Below are 25721 nucleotides of genomic sequence, written 5' to 3'. Positions count from 1 at the left end.
ATCATACAAGTTAAACAAGAAGCAAGGCCGTCACCCTATTAGACCAAATAATAGCTTGTGAATAGTTCTTTTTTTCTAGCTTCTACTACCACTAGTAATTATACATACATATAAATACATGTATTTGTGCCCTTCGAATATAAAGAGTGTTTGGCAACAGAAATCCAAGTTCATTTGATGATTAGACGACCACACTATTAAAGTGCAATGGTAGTCACTACTAACCTAGCAATGGCTAGTCTTTATATTTCTTATATACGGGTACCCCCTTTGATTAAGAAATCCATTCAATAAATCGCTCCTTTCAACTGGACTATATACTCGATTTTATTCTGAGGTTTGTAAGCTACAATTTATCCTGCGAGTTCATTGACACAAAAATGCTTCATTCACTTGAATGATGAGAAGCTGCAGGTTTTAGGCTACAACATCGTAGTAATCAATTAAGACTATCCAAAAATCATAAGAAACAATTCACCCTAAGTTTAGGGTATCGGTTTAAGTCGAGGAGGGGTCTGAGGAGGCCATAATAAGCCATTGTAAAGCAGTTTTACAGATGGGAGTTTGGTAATGGATGCACTTGCTTGCAGATCCCCTTCCAAAGAACTGGAAGGTCAGAAAATGACAACAACAATTCAACAAAATCGCTCATAACATCTACTGTGATGCTCAAAAGTTCAAAAGATAAGGAATGGTGGGGGTGCGCCAGGCCTTTGCAGTAGTGCAACGCAGAGGCGACGCTTGAGAACCCCAGCAGCAAGCTGCTGTGATGGGAATTCCCCATGAAAAAAATTAATTTAATATCGTGTGAGCCGACGGCTCACATATCAGATATTAAACTGATAAGAAAAGATACTACACTTGATCTTAGCCAAAAGGCCGAGAAAGGTATGCTTAATGCCCTCCAGAACTTCGCTGATTATACTTGCCAGTTTCCTTCAGCCCTATGAAGTTAACCACTGTGGGACTATATTTTAAGCTCCCTTTACCTAGGATTAGTCATGGCCTTCCACGTTATCTTTGTGACTTCACACAGAAACAACGAGGTTCACATAACTTAAAATTCAACCAACTTCTCATGGATATAATTTGTAGGATGGTGGGACTGGTAAGAATACTCCTAGTGTAGATAACTTAGGTGTTCCGTTGTTAAAAAAATATTTGCAAAAGAAGAGTAAAAGCATAGCGGAAACTTTGGCCATATACTGCTACATATCAGAAGACCAATGACCTTAAACCAGCTTGATCAATAGAGTGAGTTCAAGCTCTGGTGAATTGAAGAGAATAGATTCCAGAGAAACTTTTAAAACAACATTGATAAAGAATGCATCTGCAGAGACCTTCTAGTGGCGAAATTGCGAAAACCAGAACATCATTAACTCTACAGTTCACAAAGAATTAAGCCTCTCCATCAGTTCACAAAGGTGGAATTAAAAAATAACATCATTAACTCTACATGGTTTTAGAGAGTTACAAACTTCTAGTGACAAAATCCAAGGGTGGTAAGTTTCTTTTACAAGTCTTATTCAAGGAGAAACATGAAATTACATTAGTCACTACTATACAGTAATCAACTGATTATATTCTCTTCATACCTATAATGGAAAAGTCTAGAATTTTGAGAATGGTCAAAGACCACAATGACGTTCTTGAATCAGCGGCCTCCAGAACCAAAGGTATTCGTTGCAGCTTGATTAACTGCTGGGTATTCTGGGATTGAAAATGGAACGAAGCAATATATGGAGTATGTTTATTTTATGAATGTAGGAGTAACCAATGAAGATATCAAGGCATGCCGTGATTACAGCTCTTTCTCTTTCTTAGCTTATCCTCTGGAAGTGGCCTAACACCTGTTGTTTGCATTCCCATTCAGGAGCTATATATTTTCTGAGATGGGAACCCTGAACTGAAGAGGTACTCGGGCTGCGGTGCACTATTATCCCTTTGTCCGTCAGGTGTGTATGATGTTTTTCTCAAAATAATATACTGACTCGCTTTTCAGAACTCTATCATATTAAGTAAAGTAAGATTTCCTGATCATAAACTAATTAAGTTCTTTTTCAAGTAATAAAATGAATCCAAACTGCACTAGGAATTCAAAGTCGGTTCAGTATTAGGGAATCCTAAAAGAAGCCAACTTCTGTAAGCCTATAAATACTCAACCACACCTCCCTTTAAGTCTCATACCAAATATTCGCAGTCTCGATCTTTTTCTCTCTCCCAAAAGTTCTCAGATTTTTTTTTCTTTCTCAAGCTCAAGAATGGCAGCCAGGATGTTCCGCTTTTGTCGGACTGTATTTTTCATGTTGCTTTTGGGTACATCTTTAAGTGTTAACGCTGATGATAGCGAGGACACTACCATGGTGATAGGGTGTCCCTTCACCTCCATATATAATTTTGGTACGCTGTCAAAGGTTACTGGAAGTTATGAAGTGGTAGATTATATATCCTCAGCTTTTCGTCTTCCATCTCCGAAACCATATGCAGGAAACAAGAAAGATGGGAAGTTTGTTTATGGAGCAGACTTTGCAGTAGAAGGTTCAACTGCGCTCGACACATATTTTACAACCAACAATTCTGTCAGCAAACAAGTTGATCAGTTCGTGACACATATATCATCTATCTGCTCCAACCGTCAGGAGTGTTGGAAGAAGCTACGTCATGCAGTTTTCTTGGTGGAGGAATTCGGAAGCAGGGACTACTTTCATGCCTTCTCGGAGGGTATAAAGGTGAGGGAGGTGGAAGAGGCTCTCGTACCTAAAGTTATTGAATCGATCATAAATTCCGTAACCAGACTGATTCAATCCGGTGCTAGGAACGTTAGGGTTCATGGAAATTTACCCTTTGGATGCCAACCAACTTACTTGCAGAAGTTCCAAGACAAAAGTCCATCGAGCAAGGTTCACTCATACAGGTGTCTAAGAAGTTTCAACCATCTCTCTGACCTTCACAACAACTGTCTAAACCAGGCACTTATGGAGCTAAGCAGCCAGCACCCTCGGGTTCAGATTGTATTTGCTGATTACTATAAGGCGTTTATAGCCCTCCTCAAGAGTCTAAGGAAAACTTGTGGTGGAAGTAAAGGTGGTGATGCTACTGCAGTGTGTTCTGATCCTAAAAAATACATTCACTCAGACGAGAATCATCTGACCCAAGAGGCTAACAAATTTATGGCAGAAGCGATCATCACTGCTGGAAGTGAAAGTTTCGTGTATCCAAAACTCAATCTACCTTATAGATCGCATTGTGTGATGTAGGCAGACTCAAGATATGTTGTGCAAGAACAGGCTGATCAAATAAAAAGATAACTAAAGGGTGTATTAATATTTCTAGAGTCCAAGCGGTGGTGTTCTAAATTGATGTTCCTTGTAGTTCTTATGTCAGTAAATGATACTCAGTTAAACAGCATTCTTTGTGTATTTTCTCTTACTCTTTAATGTAATGGTATTTTTATTCATAACGATTATGGGGTAGTGTTGAATTCTTATTCTTAAACGTCATCGATTGAGTAAAAACTATGAATTTCGAATTTATAAGAATGGCTCAGGATCGAAGGAGTGATACCATGAGAGAACTTTAGTTTTCTTTATTGATTTTAGAGTTAACCTTCACAGGATTATTACAAAGCCTTTAATACTAATCATACAGTTGACCTCACACACTCTTTACACACAAGCACAACTACTTGTGACACACGAACAACTCACACATTTATAATATCTAATAGAACCCATTCAATCATTTGAAAGAATCACAAATATTTAAAATAACGCACGAATGGAGTAACACACAAGCAATTTGAAGGAAGACGGCTTATATATTTTTCAGTTTTGATGGTTAAATTTATTTATTTTTGGAAGTAGCTGACATAAATATGATTATAGTATATGTGCAAACAGACACATATTCTCAGTTCAGACATACAACGACAGTTACTAAGTAGCTTGCGAACTAAATAAATGATTATTTGCTTAATCAGGCAATGCAAAGAGAAGGGAGAAACTTCGAATTGGGAGAGAAAACGTATTACGCGGTGTTGGCTTCAAACGTGGTGGTTTGGAAACTGGCACTTCTTGGAAGATTCGGAATTATCTTATGCACTTCATCTCTCTTTGCTGGAATCATGTGCGCGACGACCATTCCTGTCACGCAAATTGCAGGGGTGATAGCCTTCCATGAGAAATTTGCAGGAGAAAAAGGGATGTCATTGGCTTTAGGACTTTGGGGATTCGTATCTTACTTCTACGGATCATACAAGTTAAACAAGAAGCAAGGACACTCAATCAGACCAAATCCTAACTTGTAAATTTCATCTACATATAATGTTTTCCCTAGCTACCACCAGTAATACATACATGTAAATTTGCATACACAAAAATACATGCATGTGTGCCCTTTGCTGTTTGGGAACAATTTTAATTTAACGATAAAAAATTCCAAAATTAATGATGAGAAGTTGCAGTTTTATGATAGATCAGTACGGTGATCAATTTGAATTGCTTGATGAGGAAAAGTTATGCAGATTGCTAGTCATCCTTTGACAAAGTTTAAGAAGCAATTCACTGTGAGTTTAAGTCGAGGTAGTAAGAATCCGCATTGTACAGACTTAAATATTTTTTGGTGGAGATGTTTGAAGACAAAATACTAGAAGAACCATAATCCACTTAGCTCACAGTTGAGGAAAACCGAAAGTTTGGGTCAGAACAGGCCTAGTTTGGTTATGGCAGCAAGATAAACTTGCAAACGATAGCTCAGAGAACAGCAACAACAGGCTGCTGGCAATATCATTAACCCTTGCTTATGCTGAAAGCTTAAAATTAGAATTGGTGGGGGTGCGCCAGGCCTTTGCAGTAGTGCAACGCAGAGGCGACGCGTGAGAACCCCAGCAGCAAGCTGGTGTGATGGGAACTCCCCCATGAAAAAAATTAATTTAATATCGTGTGAGCCGATGGCTCACATATCAGATATTAAACTGATAAGAACAGATACTACACTTGATCTTAGCCAAAAGGCCGAGAAAGGTATGCTTGATCTCTGTATAAGCTTCCTCTTTTATATTGTCTTGTTTCGATGCCTCTGCTCTAGACCAGTCTATGTGGGACTAAATGTTATAGTTTACTGCCTTAGATGAGTTGAGTTTTCTTGGGACATTGTGGAAGTAGTAGTAGCTTGATAATTTGTCGAAGCATTACAACTAAATTGTAACTTGAAATATTGGAAGATTTTTTATCTCGCACAATTGTGTGAACACTGTGATGTATTTTTCTTCCCGAATCAAGTTACTTTCTGAAGGAGGGTCAATCATCAACACTACCATCCACAACATACACCACAGATGGCGCTAATTGGTGCAGCAACCAGAACAAAGAACTAACCAATCCCATTAAGTCGATCAATAACTAACTAATTCTATTGACACAAAAACCCATGTCATCTCCGGCGGCTTGGACTCTTCCCCTGACCAAACAAAACCGAGAGAAGAGATTAAGTACTAACAACGATACGATTTATTTTAACATGTTGCATGCACCTAATGAACCCCATGCATGATAGGATTTGGAGCATGTTGAGCAAGGGAGTTCTTGTTTGGCAAATATTGTTAAATTAAAGTTATATGCACTATTAAATTGTTGTTTTTTACCTGGTTGAAAATATATTTTTGAGAATCTGTTAGGGGTACTCTCTTTTGTAATCTTTCTCTAGAAAGTGAAACTGATTTTGATTGTTTAGCTGAGCCTTGGTTGTTGTTGAATGAGCTCAGATCTTATGGCTGAGACCTATTTCTTTAGGTTGAGATTGTGCTGAAAGGACCATAAAATCAATCAAAATGTGTAACACCTGAAATGAAAAGCTGAATTAGACAGAGTCCTGCAATTATGAGTGTCCCAGTTTGCAAATCAAAAATGTGAGTTGAGTTGAGTTTTTTTTTTGGCATTAGGAAGGCGTACACTCTTTTCCCAAAGATAAGTAGATAACTATCACAAAACCGGGATGTTTATGTCTTTTGAGTGACTGAATCACAAACATAACTAGTCAGGAATCAGAAAAGAATAGTTAACTTCGTAGGAAAATCCATTCTACAAGAGAATTTTGTTTATTCAACAGGACTACTGGTAGGAACCGGATTGATGATGAAACTGCCCAAGTAGCTAGATATAGATAATAAGTTTTAATGTTTGTTTTCTGTATGTATTTGTTTGTATCCAGTTATTAGTAAGCTTTAGTTTGTACAGGTCCGTAATACCACAAACAAGAACAATCGAAGGACTTTTTCTCCTAAAATTAAAATTTTTAGTTAAGTATTGTAGGGCTTTACCCTTGATTAGAGGGAGCCCTTCCAGAAATTCTCGACGGCCCTGGGAGACCCAAGGCCGAGGAGGGGGTTTGGAAATAGTTTTCAACCAGCAATTGACGCGCCTCGGTTATTACCTCATTAGCTGCGTCATTGCCCCAAGCGCAAAGATAGGTTCCAAGCTCTGTATCAACTGGGATTTATATTACCTTCATTCATGTCCCTAACTCGACTTGGACAATATGGATCTAATAATTGTCATTTTTTACACTTTCGGTTCTAATGGTCGTGTAGTATTATGTTTGGAATGCTAAATAGTTCATGATGAAGTTAGAAAAATCCATGTTTTATGCATGTTAGTTACTCATGGTTGGAGTTACTAGAAACTGAGTGGTTTATGAGGAAGTTCGAATTTAATTTGGTAATTTACTTAACGGTATTCAGTGTTTGAATTTGTGGGGAAGGTTTTTCAATAGGATCTCAGATGAAAATGGGTTGGTTCTAAGTATACATACTTAGTGTATCTAAGTTGCCAGTCAGGGTATGGTCGCTTAGTTTCTGTATATGAGTTACAGAAAGTTGAATTCACTGGAAATTGCAGAGTTGGAGGAGGTAATCATATTGGAGTAGTATACATATTCTCACCATAAAATGTATAAATCCCAAATCTAAAGCACAACTTGGAGAAAGAACTTTAGCCCGTGGTGTGTAAGAACATCAATATTTAGAAATAACTTTAGCCCAAGAGCTGATCTAAGACACTTGGTGTCAGATTTGGTGTACATTGGACCATTCCACAACATTATTAAATCCTATGTAATCGGTTGAACCAGTGGCAAATAGAAAACGATTAGAACTATCAATAACGACTTTAATCACTAAACAATCTAGTAATCCAGTTCTTGTTCAGGAATGGAGCTGGGTTTGTGAGGCTAGCGTTACTAATAACATCAACATATGGTTTTTCATTCAACATTGAGAAGTAATACTGATCTGAATACCTTAGATACATCCACTGTAAAGCATAATGGCTCCTTTCAGATTTGGAAACCCGGTACTAGTATCCTTCATCACTTGCAAGTTGAACACAATACGAGCACTCCTCCTGACACTGGTATTCTCCGGTTGCCAACTCTTGGAGAGAATAAGGTGCAGAGGAACCATACAAAATGCCGCCTGAACTGACCATAGGGTTTATCCAAGGCATAGAGACCATTAAAAGATTTGTTTTGAATATTGTTGGGCTCCTCTAAACAAAGAGAAACCCCCCAAAAATAGGCGTATGCCGCTTATAAACGGCTAGCACACGGTATTCTTTAGTAAAAGGCGAAAGAATAGTTCGCTCTGTGCTTACCGCACGGCTCCGTGAATCAGTAAGGGGAATCCAGCGCTAGTTATATAGGAGTTATTTTTAGTGGGGTTGTGCTTTCTGGTCCTTGTGGGACTAATTACTTTCACGATATTTAAAGTTATCGGTTCCGAGTCACATAATCCATTCCATGACCATTGCATAGGTATACTGCAAAAACTTTCATTATGAATTTTAAAGCCATGCCTTAGAAATGAAAAGTTTCTTTTTGAAAATTATTGGGTTCCTGAAGTCTCCAAAAACAAGCGTACCCCCTTATAATCAGCAGCACATGGTATTCTAAGGTGGAAGAATAATTCGCTTTTGTGTTGACTGCCTATGCAAACCCTTCAAAAATAGGCGTATGCCTCTTGTACAAACCATTTTGAGAGGATTTGTACTGTGGGACTAGTCCAAGTTGATTTTCTGGACTTGCTAACCAAACGCGCTTCAAAGTTCCTAAATGTGCTCATTCTGCTTCCAAGGTGACAGTGAAAGAAACGTTACCTTCCTAATAATTCAGCACCGGAAGTTCAATTCATGAGGTATAGCTAGAACCTAATAAAAGACTCGAGATGAGGGCCGGGCCTGATAGGCAAGCAGGGTAAGCCCCACTTGCAGGCAACAACGGCCCTGGGGAAACAAAAGGCCCATTTCTGATGGGGGTTTTCATTAAATAAAGAAGGAAGATGGACTAAATTATTACTTGCATTAATTTGAAGGACTAAAAATGATGTATGTAAATAGTTTAATAGAAACATTTTTAGTTTCTTTCTCCATCTTTTTAATTTTCTTCCCTGAGAGGCTGGTACTGCCTCCTCCTCTTTTTCCTTCCCATCGCCCATTACCATATGATAGTTTAGTACTAATATCCACCAACAATAGACTATTTAAAGTAGATTTTTTTTTTGTTTAAAAGCAAAAAAATATTGTTTTACGACTTAAATCATCTTCCATGTTTGTTATATAAACTATAAATTTTCTTCATGGTCATTTTTGATTATTGATATTTTTTCATTTTAACTTTTAGTTGTCTATTTTGTAGTAGTATTCTATTTGTAAATCAAAATTACAAACTATGCGGTTCGTTCAGAAAAATTCTCCGCGGCCGAAGGCCGCCTTACATATTAGTGACATTCTAGCCGTACACAAATAAAATAAGTTGTTGGTCCTCTATAGGGACAAAAAAATCTGTTCGCTTAGGGGCAAATTATTTTCAGGAACGGCCCCGTGAATAATACTTTGATTCCACCACTGTTTCACCATATGGTCAAATTCCCTTTGATTCTTCCCCATTGTTTGTCTTTTCCTACCTATGTATTCTCATGTCTATTCCTCACCATAGAGTCGAACTTCTAACACACGAAGTAGCTTCCTTCTTTGTACCGTGAAGGTTAGTGCAAGTCTGTAATGGTTTTTGTCAGTAGACCTACGAAGTGCTAATAATTGGAAAGGTGATAGATTCGGCACCAGTGGTCTAGTGGTAGAATAGTACCCTACCACGGTACAGATCTGGGTCCGATTCCCGGCTGGTGCATTCTTTTTTAAACTTTTTTTTTTGTCTCTCTCTGATTTTCAGGACGGTTTGTTGTTTGGTTTTTAGAAGGATTGAAATTGCAAATCGATGACTGTTGCATGGGACAGTCCATCGTGGTAGGAGGAGTCCTGTTTACATAGAGCAGAACTAGTTAAGGTCCGTGAATTTTAAATTTAAAAGTTTATTATCAAGGCCGTTGAGAGGATTTGGAAATAGTTTTCAATCAGCAATAAACGCGCCTTGGGTATTACAGCATTAGTTGCATCACTGCCCCAAGCGCAGACAACCTAGCTAGTCTAAAGCTTTAGATTATACCCTTCAAAAAAAAATTAGAAACAACAATTTTGGCTTAACTTGTACAACATATAAATCAAAAATCAAATAGTCTTGATGAAAAATCCCAAATTCAATCGTCCATTAAGATGTTTGACAGTTACAGTAGGAGGTAATAAGGTGTTACTGACAAGTGTAAAATCTAGTATGAGAATGAGGCAGGATATCAAAGAAGTTTAAACTTTCAGTTACCATGTTGCAAATTTGAAACCGCAGCTGAACTAGTTACGCGAAAGATAAACTTCGACAGGGCGTTCAGTTTCCAGGTTGGTTTATCATTCACAAAAGGTTAGCTTTGACATTTGGTGGGGGTGCGCCAGGCCTTTCAGTAGTGCAAAGCAGAGGCGACGCTTGAGAAACTGATCGGAACTCCCCCATGAAAAAAATTAATTTAATATCGTGTGAGCCGATGGCTCACATATCAGTATTAGACTGATAAGAACAGATACTACACTTGATCGTAGCCAAAAGGCTGAGAAACGTATGCTTCTTGCCCTATACATTTGGTGGGGGTGCGCCAGGCCTTTGCAGTAGTGCAACGAAGAGGCGACGCTTGAGAACCCCAGCAACAAGCTGTTTTGATAGGAATTCCCCCATGAAAAAAATTAATTTAATATCGTGTGAGCCGATGGCTCACATATCAGTATTAAACTGATAAGAAAAGATACCACACTTGATCTTAGTCAAAAGGCCGAGAAAGGTATGCTTAATCCCCTCCAGAACTTCGTTGTTTATACAGGCCAGTTTCCTTCAGCCCTCTGAAGTTAACCACTGTGGGACTAAATTTTAAGCTCCCTTTACCTAGGATTAGTCATGGCCTTCCATGTTATCTTTGTGACTTCACACAGAAACAGCAAGGTTCACATAGCTTAAAATTCAACCAACTTCTCATGGATATAATTTGTAGGATGGTGGGACTGGTAAGAATACTCCTAGTGCAGATAACTTAGGTGTTCCGTTGTTAAAAAAATATTTCCAAAAGAAGAGTAAAAGCATAGCGGAAACTTTTTCCATATACTGCTGCATATCAGAAGACCAATGACCTTAAACCAGCTTGATCAATAGAGTGAGTTCAAGCTCTGGTGGATTGAAGAGAATAGATTCCAGAGAAACTTTTAAAACAACTCCCTATCAGATTGATAAAGAATGCATCTGCAGAGACCTTCCAGTGGCGAAATTGCGAAAACCAGAACATCATTAACTCTACAGTTCACAAAGAATTAAGCCTCTCCATCAGTTCCCAAAGATGGAATTAAAAAAGAACATCATTAACTCTACATGGTTTTAGAGAGTTACAAACTTCTAGTGACAAACTCCAAGGGTGGTAAGTTTCTTTTACAAGTCTTATTCAAGGAGAAACATGAAATTACATTAGTCACTACTATATAGTAATCAACTGATTATATTCTCTTCATACCTATAATGGAAAAGTCTAGAATTTTGAGAATGGTCAAAGACCACAGTGACGTTCTTGAATTAGCGGCCTCCAGAACCAAAGGTATTCGTTGCACCTTGATTAACTGCTGGGTATTCTGGGATTGAAAATGGCACGAAGCAATATATGGAGTATGTTTCTTTTATGAATGTAGGAGTAACCAATGAAGATATCAAGGCATGCCGTGATTATAGCTCTTTCTCTTTCTTAGCTTATCCTCTGGAAGCGGCCTAACACCTGTTGTTTGCATTCTCATTCAGAAGCTATATATTTTCTGAGATGGGAACTCTGAACTGAAGAGGTACTCGGGCTGCGGTGCACTATTATCCCTTTGTCCATCAGGTATGTATGATGTTTTTCTCAAAATAATATACTGACTCACTTTTCAGAACTCTATCATATTAAGTAAAGTAAGATTTCCTAATCATAAACTAATTAAGTTCTTTTTCAAGTAATAAAATGAATCCAAACTGCACTAGGAATTCAAAGTCGGTTCAGTATTAGGGAATCCATCCTAAAAGAAGCCAACTTCTGTAAGCCTATAAATACTCAACCACACCTCTCTTTAAGTCTCATACCAAATATTCGCAGTCTCGGTCTTTTTCTCTATCCCAAAAGTTCTCAGATTTTATTTTTCTTTCTCAAGCTCAAGAATGGCAGCCAGGATGTTCCGCTTTTGTCGGAATGTATTTTTCATGTTGCTTTTGGGTACATCTTTAAGTGTTAACGCTGATAATAGCGAGGACACTACCATGGTGATAGGGTGTCCCTTCACCTCCATATATAACTTTGGTACGCTGTCAAAGGTTACTGGAAATTATGAAGTGGTAGATTATATATCCTCAGCTTTTCGTCTTCCATCTCCAAAACCATATGCAGCAAACAAGAAAGATGGGAAGTTTGTTTATGGAGCAGACTTTGCAGTAGAAAGTTTCAACTGCGCTCGACACGTATTTTACAACCAAAAATTATGTCAACAAACAAGTTGATCAGTTCGTGACACATCTATCGTTTATCTGCTCCAACCGTCAGGAGTGTTGGAAGAAGCTACGTCATGCAGTTTTCTTGGTGGAGGAATTCGGAAGCAGGGACTACTTTCATTCCCTCTCGGAGGGTATAAAGGTGAGGGAGGTGGAAGAGGCTCTCGTACCTATAGTTGTTGAATCGATCATAAATTCCGTAGCCAGACTGATTCAAGCCGGTGCTACGAACGTTATGGTTCATGGAAATTTACCCTTTGGATGCCAAACAACTTACTTGCAGAAGTTCCAAGAAAAAAGTCCATCGAGCAAGGTTGACTCATACAGGTGTCTAAGAAGTTTCAACCGTCTCTCTGACCTTCACAACAACCGTCTAAACCAGGCACTTATGGATCTAAGCATCCAACACCCTTAGGTTCAGATTGTATTTGCTGATTACTATAAGGCGTTTATAGCTCTCCTCAAGAGTCTAAGGAAAACTTGTGGTGGAAATAAAGGTGGTGATGCTACTGCAGTATGTTCTGATCCTAAAAAATACATTCACTCAGACGAGAATCATCTGACCCAAAAGGCTAACAAATTTATGGCAGAAGCGATCATCACTGCTAGAAGTGAAAGTTTTGTGTATCCAAAACTCAATCTACCTTATAGATTGTATTGTGTGATGTAGGAAGACTCAATATATGTTGTGCAAGAACATACTAATCAAGTAAAAAGATAATTAACGGATGTATTAATATTTTTAGAGTCCAAGCGGTGTTGTTCTAAATTGATGGTCCTTGTAATTCTTATGTCAGTAAATGATACTCAGTTAAACAGCATTCTTTGTGTATTTTCTCTTACTCTTTAATGTAATGGTATTTTTATTCATAACGATTATGGGGTAGTGTTGAATTCTTATTCTTAAACGTCATCGATTGAGTAAAAACTATGAATTTCGAATTTATAAGAATGGCTCAGGATCGAAGGAGTGATACCATGAGAGAACTTTAGTTTTCTTTATTGATTTTAGAGTTAACCTTCACAGGATTATTACAAAGCCTTTAATACTAATCATACAGTTGACCTCACACACTCTTTACACACAAGCACAAATACTTGTGACACACGAACAACTCACACAAGTATAATATCTTATAGAACCCATTCAATCATTTGAAAGAATCACAAATATTTAAAATAACGCACGAATGGAGTAACACACAAGCAATTTGAAGGAAGACGGCTTATATATTTTTCAGTTTTGATGGTTAAATTTATTTATTTTTGGAAGTAGCTGACATAAATATGATTATAGTATATGTGCAAACAGACACATATTCTCAGTTCAGACATACAACGACAGTTACTAAGTAGTTTGCGAACTAAATAAATGATTATTTGCTTGATCAGGCAATGCAAAGAGAAGGGAGAAACTTCGAATTGGGAGAGAAAACGTATTACGCGGTGTTGGCTTCAAACGTGGTGGTTTGGAAACTGGCACTTCTTGGAAGATTCGGAATTATCTTATGCACTTCATCTCTCTTTGATGGAATCATGTGCGCGACGACCATTCCTGTCACGCAAATTGCAGGGGTGATAGCCTTCCATGAGAAATTTGCAGGAGAAAAAGGGATGTCATTGGCTTTAGGACTTTGGGGATTCGTATCTTACTTCTACGGATCATACAAGTTAAACAAGAAGCAAGGACACTCAATCAAACCAAATCCTAACTTGTAAATTTCATCTACATATAATGTTTTCCCTAGCTACCACCAGTAATACATACATGTAAATTTGCATACACAAAAATACATGCATGTGTGCCCTTTGCTGTTTGGGAACAATTTTAATTTAACGATAAAAAATTCCAAAATTAATGATGAGAAGTTGCAGTTTTATGATAGATCAGTACGGTGATCAATTTGAATTGCTTGATGAGGAAAAGTTATGCAGATTGCTAGTCATCCTTTGACAAAGTTTAAGAAGCAATTCACTGTGAGTTTAAGTCGAGGTAGTAAGAATCCGCATTGTACAGACTTAAATATTTTTTGGTGGAGATGTTTGAAGACAAAATACTAGAAGAACCATAATCCACTTAGCTCACAGTTGAGGAAAACCGAAAGTTTGGGTCAGAACATGCCTAGTTTGGTTATGGCAGCAAGATAAACTTGCAAACGATAGCTCAGAGAACAGCAACAACAGGCTGCTGGCAATATCATTAACTCTTGCTTATGCTGAAAGCTTAAAATTAGAATTGGTGGGGGTGCGCCAGGCCTTTGCAGTAGTGCAACGCAGAGGCGACGCGTGAGAACCCCAGCAGCAAGCTGGTGTGATGGGAACTCCCCCATGAAAAAAATTAATTTAATATCGTGTGAGCCGATGGCTCACATATCAGATATTAAACTGATAAGAACAGATACTACACTTGATCTTAGCCAAAAGGCCGAGAAAGGTATGCTTGATCTCTGTATAAGCTTCCTCTTTTATATTGTCTTGTTTCGATGCCTCTGCTCTAGACCAGTCTATGTGGGACTAAATGTTATAGTTTACTGCCTTAGATGAGTTGAGTTTTCTTGGGACATTGTGGAAGTAGTAGTATCTTGATAATTTGTCGAAGCATTACAACTAAATTGTAACTTGAAATATTGGAAGATTTTTTATCTCGCACAATTGTGTGAACACTGTGATGTATTTTTCTTCCCGAAGCAAGTTACTTTCTGAAGAAGGGTCAATCATCAACACTACCATCCACAACATACACCACAGATGGCGCTAATTGGTGCAGCAACCAGAACAAAGAACTAACCAATCCCATTAAGTCGATCAATAACTAACTAATTCTATTGACACAAAAACCCATGTCATCTCCGGCGGCTTGGACTCTTCCCCTGACCAAACAAAACCGAGAGAAGAGATTAAGTACTAACAACGATACGATTTATTTTAACATGCTGCATGCACCTAATGAACCCCATGCATGATAGGATTTGGAGCATGTTGAGCAAGGGAGTTCTTGTTTGGAAAATATTGTAAAATTAAAGTTATATGCACTATTAAATTGTTGTTTTTTACCTGGTTGAAAATATATTTTTGAGAATCTGTTAGGGGTACTCTCTTTTGTAATCTTTCTCTATTTTTGAGAATCTGTTAGGGGTACTCTCTTTTGTAATCTTTCTCTAGAAAGTGAAACTGATTTTGATTGTTTAGCTGGGCCTTGGTTGTTGTTGAATGAGCTCAGATCTTATGGCTGAGACCTATTTCTTTAGGTTGAGATTGTGCTGAAAGGACCATAAAATCAATCAAAATGTGTAACACCTGAAATGAAAAGCTGAATTAGACAGAGTCCTGCAATTATGAGTGTCCCAGTTTGCAAATCAAAAATGTGAGTTGAGTTGAGTTTTTTTTTTTGGCATTAGGAAGGCGTACACTCTTTTCCCAAAGATAAGTAGATAACTATCACAAAACCGGGATGTTTATGTCTTTTGGGTGACTGAATCACAAACATAACTAGTCAGGAATCGGAAAAGAATAGTTAACTTCGTAGGAAAATCCATTCTACAAGAGAATTTTGTTTATTCAACAGGACTACTGGTAGGAACCGGATTGATGATGAAACTGCCCAAGTAGCTAGATATAGATAATAAGTTTTAATGTTTGTTTTCTGTATGTATTTGTTTGTATCCAGTTATTAGTAAGCTTTAGTTTGTACAGGTCCGTAATACCACAAACAAGAACAATCGAAGGACTTTTTCTCCTAAAATTAAAATTTTTAGTTAAGTATTGTAGGGCTTTACCCTTGATTAGAGGGAGCCCTTCCAGAAATTCTCGACGGCCCTGGGAGACCCAAGGCCGAGGAGGGGGTTTGGAAATAGTTTTCAACCAGCAATTGACGCGCCTCGGTTATTACCTCATTAGCTGCGTCATTGCCCCAAGCGCAAAGATAGGTTCCAAGCTCTGTATCAACTGGGATTTATATTACCTTCATTCATGTCCCTAACTCGACTTGGACAATATGGATCTAATAATTGTCATTTTTTACACTTTCGGTTCTAATGGTCGTGTAGTATTATGTTTGGAATGCTAAATAGTTCATGATGAAGTTAGAAAAATCCATGTTTTATGCATGTTAGTTACTCATGGTTGGAGTTACTAGAAACTGAGTGGTTTATGAGGAAGTTCGAATTTAATTTGGTAATTTACTTAACGGTATTCAGTGTTTGAATTTGTGGGGAAGGTTTTTCAATAGGATCTCAGATGAAAATGGGTTGGTTCTAAGTATACATACTTAGTGTATCTAAGTTGCCAGTCAGGGTATGGTCGCTTAGTTTCTGTATATGAGTTACAGAAAGTTGAATTCACTGGAAATTGCAGAGTTGGAGGAGGTAATCATATTGGAGTAGTATACATATTCTCACCATAAAATGTATAAATCCCAAATCTAAAGCACAACTTGGAGAAAGAACTTTAGCCCGTGGTGTGTAAGAACATCAACATTTAGAAAGAACTTTAGCCCAAGAGCTGATCTAAGACACTTGGTGTCAGATTTGGTGTACATTGGACCATTCCACAACATTATTAAATCCTATGTAATCGGTTGAACCAGTGGCAAATAGAAAACGATTAGAACTATCAATAACGACTTTAATCACTAAACAATCTAGTAATCCAGTTCTTGTTCAGGAATGGAGCTGGGTTTGTGAGGCTAGCGTTACTAATAACATCAACATATGGTTTTTCATTCAACATTGAGAAGTAATACTGATCTGAATACCTTAGATACATCCACTGTAAAGCATAATGGCTCCTTTCAGATTTGGAAACCCGGTACTAGTATCCTACATCACTTGCAAGTTGAACACAATACGAGCACTCCTCCTGACACTGGTATTCTCCGGTTGCCAACTCTTGGAGAGAATAAGGTGCAGAGGAACCATACAAAATGCCGCCTGAACTGACCATAGGGTTTATCCAAGGCATAGAGACCAGTAAAAGATTTGTTTTGAATATTGTTGGGCTCCTCTAAACAAAGAGAAACCCTCCAAAAATAGGCGTATGCCGCTTATAAACGGCAAGCACACGGTATTCTTTAGTAAAAGGCGAAAGAATAGTTCGCTTTGTGCTTACCGCACGGATCCGTGAATCAGTAAGGGGAATCCAGCGCTAGTTATATAGGAGGTATTTTTAGTGGGGTTGTGCTTTCTGGTCCTTGTGGGACTAATTACTTTCACGAGATTTAAAGTTATCGGTTCCGAGTCACATAATCCATTCCATGACCATTGCAGAGGTATACTGCAAAAACTTTCATTATGAATTTTAAAGCCATGCCTTAGAAATGAAAAGTTTCTTTTTGGAAATTATTGGGTTCCTGAAGTCTCCAAAAACAAGCGTACCCCCTTATAATCAGCAGCACATGGTATTCTAAGGTGGAAGAATAATTCGCTTTTGTGTTGACTGCCTATGCAAACCCTTCAAAAATAGGCGTATGCCGCTTGTACAAACCATTTTGAGCGGATTTCTACTGTGGGACTAGTCCAAGTTGATTTTCTGGACTTGCTAACCAAATGCGCTTCAAAGTTCCTAAATGTGCTCATTCTGCTTCCAAGGTGACAGTGAAAGAAACATTACCTTCCTAATAATTCAGCACCGGAAGTTCAATTCATGAGGTATAGCTAGAACCTAATAAAAGACTCGAGATGAGGGCCGGGCCTGATAGGCAAGCAGGGTAAGCCCCACTTGCAGGCAACAACGGCCCTGGGGAAACAAAAGGCCCATTTCTGATGGGGGTTTTCATTAAATAAAGAATGAAGATGGACTAAATTATTACTTGCATTAATTTGAAGGACTAAAAATGATGTATGTAAATAGTTTAATAGAAACATTTTTAGTTTCTTTCTCCATCTTTTTCATTCTCTTCCCTGAGAGGCTGGTACTGCCTCCTCCTCTTTTTCCTTCCCATCGCCCATTACCATATGATAGTTTAGTACTAATATCCACCAACAATAGACTATTTAAAGTAGATTTTTTTTTTGTTTAAAAGCAAAAAAAATTGTTTTACGACTTTAATCATCTTCCATGTTTGTTATATAAACTATAAATTTTCTTCATGGTCATTTTTGATTATTGATATTTTTTCATTTTAACTTTTAGTTGTCTATTTTGTAGTAGTATTCTATTTGTAAATCAAAATTACAAACTATGCGATTCGTTCAGAAAAATTCTCCGCGGCCGAAGGCCGCCTCACATATTAGTGACATTCTAGCCGTACACAAAAAAAATATGTTGTTGGTCCTCTATAGGGACAAAAAAATCTGTTCGCTTAGGGGCAAATTATTTTCAGGAACATCCCCGTGAATAAGACTTTGATTCCACCACTGTTTCACCATATGGTCAAATTCCCTTTGATTCTTACCCGTTGTTTGTCTTTTCCTCCCATGTATTCTCATGTCTATTCCTCGCCATAGAGTCGAACTTCTAACACAAGAAGTAGCTTCCTTCTTTGTACCGTGAAGGTTAGTGCAAGTCTGTAATGGGTTTTTGTCAGTAGACCTACGAAGTGCTAATAATTGGAAAGGTGATAGATTCGGCACCAGTGGTCTAGTGGTAGAATAGTACCTACCACGGTACAGATCTGGGTCCGATTCCCGGCTGGTGCATTCTTTTTTAAACTTTTTTTTTGTCTCTCTCTGATTTTCAGGACGGTTTGTTGTTTGGTTTTTAGAAGGATTGAAATTGCAAATCGATGACTGTTGCATGGGACAGTCCATCGTGGTAGGAGGAGTCCTGTTTACATAGAGCAGAACTAGTTAAGGTCCGTGAATTTTAAATTTAAAAGTTTATTATCAAGGCCGTTGAGAGGATTTGGAAATAGTTTTCAATCAGCAATAAACGCGCCTTGGGTATTACAGCATTAGTTGCATCACTGCCCCAAGCGCAGACAACCTAGCTAGTCTAAAGCTTTAGACTATACCCTTCAAAAAAAATTAGAAACAACAATTTTGGCTTAACTTGTACAACATATAAATCAAAAATCAAATAGGCTTGATGAAAAATCCCAAATTCAATCGTCCATTAAGATGTTTGACAGTTACAGTAGGAGGTAATAAGGTGTTACTGACAAGTGTAAAATCTAGTATGAGAATGAGGCAGGATATCAAAGAAGTTTAAACTTTCAGTTACCATGTTGCAAATTTGAAACCGCAGCTGAACTAGTTACGCGAAAGATAAACTTCGACAGGGCGTTTAGTTTCCAGGTAGGTTTATCATTCACAAAAGGTTAGCTTTTATATTTGGTGGGGGTGCGCCAGGCCTTTGCAGTAGTGCAAAGCAGAGGCGATGCTTGAGAGACGCTTGAGAAACTGATCGGAACTCCCCCATGAAAAAAATTAATCTAATATCGTGTGAGCCGATGGCTCACATATCAGTACTAGACTGATAAGAACAGATACTACACTTTATCGTAGCCAAAAGGCTGAGAAAAGTATGCTTCTTGCCCTATACATTTGGTGGGGGTGCGCCAGGCCTTTGCAGTAGTGCAACGAAGAGGCGACGCTTGAGAACCCCAGCAACAAGCTGTTGTGATGGGAATTCCCCCATGAAAAAAATTAATTTAATATCGTGTGAGCAGATGGCTCACATATCAGTATTAAACCGATAAGAAAAGATACCACACTTGATCTTAGCCAAAAGGCCGAGAAAGGTATGCTTAATCCCCTCCAGAACTTCGCTGTTTATAGTGGCCAGTTTCCTTCAGCCCTCTGAAGTTAACCACTGTGGGACTAAATTTTAAGCTCCCTTTACCTAGGATTAGTCATGGCCTTCCATGTTATCTTTGTGACTTCACACAGAAACAGCGAGGTTCACATAGCTTAAAATTCAACCAACTTCTCATGGATATAATTTGTAGGATGGTGGGACTGGTAAGAATAATCCTAGTGCAGATAACTTAGGGTTCCGTTGTTAAAAAAATATTTGCAAAAGAAGAGTAAAAGCATAGCGGAAACTTTTGCCATATACTGCTGCATATCAGAAGACCAATGACCTTAAACCAGCTTGATCAATAGAGTGAGTTCAAGCCCTGGTGGATTGAAGAGAATAGATTCCAGAGAAACTTTTAAAACAACTCCCTATCAGATTGATAAAGAATGCATCTGCAGAGACCATCCAGTGGCGAAATTGTGAAAACCAGAACATCATTAACTCTACAGTTCACAAAGAATTAAGCCTCTCCATCAGTTCCCAAAGATGGAATTAGAAAAGAACATCATTAACTCTACATGGTTTTAGAGAGTTACAAACTTCTAGTGACAAACTCCAAGGGTGGTAAGTTTCTTTTACAAGTCTTATTCAAGGAGAAACATGAAATTACATTAGTCACTACTATATAGTAATCAACTGATTATATTCTCTTCATACCTATAATGGAAAAGTCTAGAATTTTGAGAATGGTCAAAGACCACAGTGACGTTCTTGAATCAGCGGCCTCCAGAACCAAAGGTATTCGTTGCACCTTGATTAACTGCTGGGTATTCTGGGATTGAAAATGGCACGAAGCAATATATGGAGTATGTTTCTTTTATGAATGTAGGAGTAACCAATGAAGATATCAAGGCATGCCGTGATTATAGCTCTTTCTCTTTCTTAGCTTATCCTCTGGAAGCGGCCTAACACCTGTTGTTTGCATTCTCATTCAGAAGCTATATATTTTCTGAGATGGGAACTCTGAACTGAAGAGGTACTCGGGATGCGGTGCACTATTATCCCTTTGTCCATCAGGTATGTATGATGTTTTTCTCAAAATAATATACTGACTCGCTTTTCAGAACTCTGTCATATTAAGTAAAGTAAGATTTCCTAATCATAAACTAATTAAGTTCTTTTTCAAGTAATAAAATGAATCCAAACTGCACTAGGAATTCAAAGTCGGTTCAGTATTAGGGAATCCATCCTAAAAGAAGCCAACTTCTGTAAGCCTATAAATACTCAACCACACCTCTCTTTAAGTCTCATACCAAATATTCGCAGTCTCGGTCTTTTTCTCTATCCCAAAAGTTCTCAGATTTTATTTTTCTTTCTCAAGCTCAAGAATGGCAGCCAGGATGTTCCGCTTTTGTCGGACTGTATTTTTCATGTTGCTTTTGGGTACATGTTTAAGTGTTAACGCTGATGATAGCGAGGACACTACCATGGTGATAGGGTGTCCCTTCACCTCCATATATAACTTTGGTACGCTGTCATAGGTTACTGGAAATTATGAAGTGGTAGATTATATATCCTCGGCTTTTCGTCTTCCATCTCCGAAACCATATGCAGCAAACAAGAAAGATGGGAAGTTTGTTTATGGAGCAGACTTTGCAGTAGAAAGGTTCAACTGCGCTCGACACGTATTTTACAACCAAAAATTCTGTCAACAAACAAGTTGATCAGTTCGTGACACATCTATCGTCTATCTGCTCCAACCGTCAGGAGTGTTGGAAGAAGCTACGTCATGCAGTTTTCTTGGTGGAGGAATTCGGAAGTAGGGACTACTTTCATTCCCTCTCGGAGGGTATAAAGGTGAGGGAGGTGGAAGAGGCTCTCGTACCTATAGTTGTTGAATCGATCATAAATTCCGTAGCCAGAATGTTTCAAGCCGGTGCTAGGAACGTTATGGTTCATGGAAATTTACCCTTTGGATGCCAACCAACTTACTTGCAGAAGTTCCAAGAAAAAATTCCATCGAGCAAGGTTCACCCATACAGGTGTCTAAGAAGTTTCAACCGTCTCTCTGACCTTCACAACAACCGTCTAAACCAGGCACTTATGGAGCTAAGCAGCCAACACCCTTAGGTTCAGATTGTATTTGCTGATTACTATAAGGCGTTTATAGCTCTCTTCAAGAGTCTAAGGAAAACTTGTGGTGGAAATAAAGGTGGTGATGCTACTGCAGTATATGTTCTAATCCTAAAAAATACATTCACTCAGACGAGAATCATCTGACCCAAGAGGCTAACAAATTTATGGCAGAAGCGATCATCACTGCTAGAAGTGAAAGTTTTGTGTATCCAAAACTCAATCTACCTTATAGATTGTATTGTGTGATGTAGGAAGACTCAATATATGTTGTGCAAGAACATACTAATCAAGTAAAAAGATAATTAACGGATGTATTAATATTTTTAGAGTCCAAGCGGTGTTGTTCTAAATTGATGGTCCTTGTAATTCTTATGTCAGTAAATGATACTCAGTTAAACAGCATTCTTTGTGTATTTTCTCTTACTCTTTAATGTAATGGTATTTTTATTCATAACGATTATGGGGTAGTGTTGAATTCTTATTCTTAAACGTTATCGATTGAGTAAAAACTATGAATTTCGAATTGATAAGAATGGATCAGGATCGAAGGAGTAATACCCTGAGAGAACTTTAGTTTTCTTTATTGATTTTAGAGTTAACCCTCACAGGATTATTACAAAGCCTTTAATACTAATCATACAAGTTGACCTCACACACTCTTTACACACAAGCACAAATACTTGTGACACACAAACAACTCACACAAGTATAATATCTAATGGAACCCATTCAATCATTTGAAAGAATCACAGCTATTTAAAATAACGCACGAATGGAGTAACACACAAGCAATTTGAAGGAAGACGGCTTATATATTTCAGTTTTGATGGTTAAATTTATTTATTTTTGGAAGTAGCTGACATAAATATGATTATAGTATATGTGCAAACAGACACATATTCTCAGTTCAGACATACAACGACAGTTACTAAGTAGCGCTTGCGAACTAAATAAATGATTATTTGCTTAATCAGGCAATGCAAAGAGAAGGGAGAAACTTCGAATTGGGAGAGAAAACGTATTACGCGGTGTTGGCTTCAAACGTGGTGGTTTGGCAACTGGCACTTCTTGGAAGATTCGGAATTATCTTATGCACTTCATCTCTCTTTGCTGGAATCATGTGCGCGACGACCATTCCTGTCACGCAAATTGCAGGGGTGATAGCCTTCCATGAGAAATTTGCAGGAGAAAAAGGGATGTCATTGGCTTTAGGACTTTGGGGATTCGTATCTCGTATCTTACTTCTACGGATCATACAAGTTAAACAAGAAGCAAGGACACTCAATCAGACCAAATCCTAACTTGTAAATTTCATCTACATATAATGTTTTCCCTAGCTACCACCAGTAATACATACATGTAAATTTGCATACACAAAAATACATGCATGTGTGCCCTTTGCTGTTTGGGAACAATTTTAATTTAACGATAAAAAATTCCAAAATTAATGATGAGAAGTTGCAGTTTTATGATAGATCAGTACGGTGATCAATTTGAATTGCTTGATGAGGAAAAGTTATGCAGATTGCTAGTCATCCTTTGACAAAGTTTAAGAAGCAATTCACTGTGAGTTTAAGTCGAGGTAGTAAGAATCCGCATTGTACAGACTTAAATATTTTTGGTGGAGATGTTTGAAGACAAAATACTAGAAGAACCATAATCCACTTAGCTCACAGTTGAGGAAAACCGAAAGTTTGGGTCAGAACAGGCCTAGTTTGGTTATGGCAGCAAGATAAACTTGCAAACGATAGCTCAGAGAACAGCAACAACAGGCTGCTGGCAATATCATTAACTCTTGCTTATGCTGAAAGCTTAAAATTAGAATTGGTGGGGGTGCGCCAGGCCTTTGCAGTAGTGCAACGCAGAGGCGACACGTGAGAACCCCAGCAGCAAGCTGGTGTGATGGGAACTCCCCCATGAAAAAAATTAATTTAATATCGTGTGAGCCGATGGCTCACATATCAGATATTAAACTGATAAGAACAGATACTACACTTGATCTTAGCCAAAAGGCCGAGAAAGGTATGCTTGATCTCTGTATAAGCTTCCTCTTTTATATTGTCTTGTTTCGATGCCTCTGCTCTAGACCAGTCTATGTGGGACTAAATGTTATAGTTTACTGCCTTAGATGAGTTGAGTTTTCCTGGGACATTGTGGAAGTAGTAGTAGCTTGATAATTTGTCGAAGCATTACAACTAAATTGTAACTTGAAATATTGGAAGATTTTTTATCTCGCACAATTGTGTGAACACTGTGTGATATTTTTCTTCCCGAAGCAAGTTACTTTCTGAAGGAGGGTCAATCATCAACACTACCATCCACAACATACACCACAGATGGCGCTAATTGGTGCAGCAACCAGAACAAAGAACTAACCAATCCCATTAAGTCGATCAATAACTAACTAATTCTATTGACACAAAAACCCATGTCATCTCCGGCGGCTTGGACTCTTCCCCTGACCAAACAAAACCGAGAGAAGAGATTAAGTACTAACAACGAACGATTTATTTTAACATGCTGCATGCACCTAATGAACCCCATGCATGATAGGATTTGGAGCATGTTGAGCAAGGGAGTTCTTGTTTGGCAAATATTGTAAAATTAAAGTTATATGCACTATTAAATTGTTGTTTTTTACCTGGTTGAAAATATATTTTTGAGAATCTGTTAGGGGTACTCTCTTTTGTAATCTTTCTCTAGAAAGTGAAACTGATTTTGATTGTTTAGCTGGGCCTTGGTTGTTGTTGAATGAGCTCAGATCTTATGGCTGAGACCTATTTCTTTAGGTTGAGATTGTGCTGAAAGGACCATAAAATCAATCAAAATGTGTAACACCTGAAATGAAAAGCTGAATTAGACAGAGTCCTGCAATTATGAGTGTCCCAGTTTGCAAATCAAAAATGTGAGTTGAGTTGAGTTTTTTTTTTTTGGTATTAGGAAGGCGTACACTCTTTTCCCAAAGATAAGTAGATAACTATCACAAAACCGGGATGTTTATGTCTTTTGAGTGACTGAATCACAAACATAACTAGTCAGGAATCGGAAAAGAATAGTTAACTTCGTAGGAAAATCCATTCTATAAGAGAATTTTGTTTATTCAACAGGACTACTGGTAGGAACCGGATTTATGATGAAACTTCCCAAGTAGCTAGATATAGATAATAAGTTTTAATGTTTGTTTTCTGTATGTATTTGTTTGTATCCAGTTATTAGTAGGCTTTAGTTTGTACAGGTCCGTAATACCACAAACAAGAACAATCGAAGGACTTTTTCTCCTAAAATTAAAATTTTTAGTTAAGTATTGTAGGGCTTTACCCTTGATTAGAGGGAGCCCTTCCAGAAATTCTCGACGGCCCTGGGAGACCCAAGGCCGAGGAGGGGGTTTGGAAATAGTTTTCAACCAGCAATTGACGCGCCTCGGTTATTACCTCATTAGCTGCGTCATTGCCCCAAGCGCAAAGATAGGTTCCAAGCTCTGTATCAACTGGGATTTATATTACCTTCATTCATGTCCCTAACTCGACTTGGACAATATGGGTCTAATAATTGTCATTTTTTACACTTTCGGTTCTAATGGTCGTGTAGTATTATGTTTGGAATGCTAAATAGTTCATGATGAAGTTAGAAAAATCCATGTTTTATGCATGTTAGTTACTCATGGTTGGAGTTACTAGAAACTGAGTGGTTTATGAGGAAGTTCGAATTTAATTTGGTAATTTACTTAACGGTATTCAGTGTTTGAATTTGTGGGGAAGGTTTTTCAATAGGATCTCAGATGAAAATGGGTTGGTTCTAAGTATACATACTTAGTGTATCTAAGTTGCCAGTCAGGGTATGGTCGCTTAGTTTCTGTATATGAGTTACAGAAAGTTGAATTCACTGGAAATTGCAGAGTTGGAGGAGGTAATCATATTGGAGTAGTATACATATTCTCACCATAAAATGTATAAATCCCAAATCTAAAGCACAACTTGGAGAAA

At 38.0% G+C, this 25721-nt stretch overlaps 1 protein-coding gene, 13 non-coding genes and 1 pseudogene across 14 annotated transcripts; 2 read left to right on the top strand and 13 right to left on the bottom strand.

Moving 5' to 3' along the window:
* Positions 1-695: 695 nt before the first annotated feature.
* On the bottom strand, positions 696-892 carry LOC113307210. The gene has a single exon (XR_003339064.1). It is a non-coding gene; the product is annotated as a U2 spliceosomal RNA (small nuclear RNA).
* Positions 893-2261: 1369 nt separating this feature from the next.
* On the top strand, positions 2262-3257 carry LOC113306246 (GDSL esterase/lipase At5g03980-like). The gene has a single exon (XM_026555205.1). It carries the CDS (start codon positions 2262-2264, stop codon positions 3255-3257), a length of 996 nt encoding a protein of 331 aa, XP_026410990.1.
* Positions 3258-4827: 1570 nt separating this feature from the next.
* On the bottom strand, positions 4828-5025 carry LOC113307153. The gene has a single exon (XR_003339053.1). It is a non-coding gene; the product is annotated as a U2 spliceosomal RNA (small nuclear RNA).
* Positions 5026-6308: 1283 nt separating this feature from the next.
* Positions 6309-6464, bottom strand: LOC113307389. The gene has a single exon (XR_003339160.1). It is a non-coding gene; the product is annotated as a U4 spliceosomal RNA (small nuclear RNA).
* A 1071-nt stretch (positions 6465-7535) lies between these two features.
* On the bottom strand, positions 7536-7656 carry LOC113307012. The gene has a single exon (XR_003338982.1). It is a non-coding gene; the product is annotated as a U5 spliceosomal RNA (small nuclear RNA).
* Positions 7657-9106: 1450 nt separating this feature from the next.
* On the top strand, positions 9107-9177 carry TRNAG-ACC. Its single transcript has one exon. It is a non-coding gene; the product is annotated as a tRNA-Gly (tRNA).
* A 639-nt stretch (positions 9178-9816) lies between these two features.
* On the bottom strand, positions 9817-9995 carry LOC113307302 (annotated as a pseudogene).
* A 22-nt stretch (positions 9996-10017) lies between these two features.
* On the bottom strand, positions 10018-10214 carry LOC113307269. Its single transcript, XR_003339071.1, has one exon. It is a non-coding gene; the product is annotated as a U2 spliceosomal RNA (small nuclear RNA).
* Positions 10215-14165: 3951 nt separating this feature from the next.
* LOC113307142 lies at positions 14166-14363 on the bottom strand. Its single transcript, XR_003339049.1, has one exon. It is a non-coding gene; the product is annotated as a U2 spliceosomal RNA (small nuclear RNA).
* Positions 14364-15693: 1330 nt separating this feature from the next.
* On the bottom strand, positions 15694-15849 carry LOC113307388. The gene has a single exon (XR_003339159.1). It is a non-coding gene; the product is annotated as a U4 spliceosomal RNA (small nuclear RNA).
* A 1072-nt stretch (positions 15850-16921) lies between these two features.
* On the bottom strand, positions 16922-17040 carry LOC113307007. The gene has a single exon (XR_003338977.1). It is a non-coding gene; the product is annotated as a U5 spliceosomal RNA (small nuclear RNA).
* Positions 17041-19197: 2157 nt separating this feature from the next.
* Positions 19198-19388, bottom strand: LOC113307322. The gene has a single exon (XR_003339109.1). It is a non-coding gene; the product is annotated as a U2 spliceosomal RNA (small nuclear RNA).
* Positions 19389-19410: 22 nt separating this feature from the next.
* Positions 19411-19607, bottom strand: LOC113307280. The gene has a single exon (XR_003339076.1). It is a non-coding gene; the product is annotated as a U2 spliceosomal RNA (small nuclear RNA).
* A 3959-nt stretch (positions 19608-23566) lies between these two features.
* LOC113307186 lies at positions 23567-23764 on the bottom strand. The gene has a single exon (XR_003339062.1). It is a non-coding gene; the product is annotated as a U2 spliceosomal RNA (small nuclear RNA).
* A 1284-nt stretch (positions 23765-25048) lies between these two features.
* LOC113307387 lies at positions 25049-25204 on the bottom strand. Its single transcript, XR_003339158.1, has one exon. It is a non-coding gene; the product is annotated as a U4 spliceosomal RNA (small nuclear RNA).
* Positions 25205-25721: the final 517 nt, after the last annotated feature.

This window comes from Papaver somniferum, chromosome 8 (assembly GCF_003573695.1).
Source record: "Papaver somniferum cultivar HN1 chromosome 8, ASM357369v1, whole genome shotgun sequence".
Taxonomy (NCBI): domain Eukaryota; kingdom Viridiplantae; phylum Streptophyta; class Magnoliopsida; order Ranunculales; family Papaveraceae; genus Papaver; species Papaver somniferum.
The sequence above is the reverse complement of the archived record's forward strand: the minus strand, read 5'-3'. Positions and strand labels throughout refer to the sequence as shown.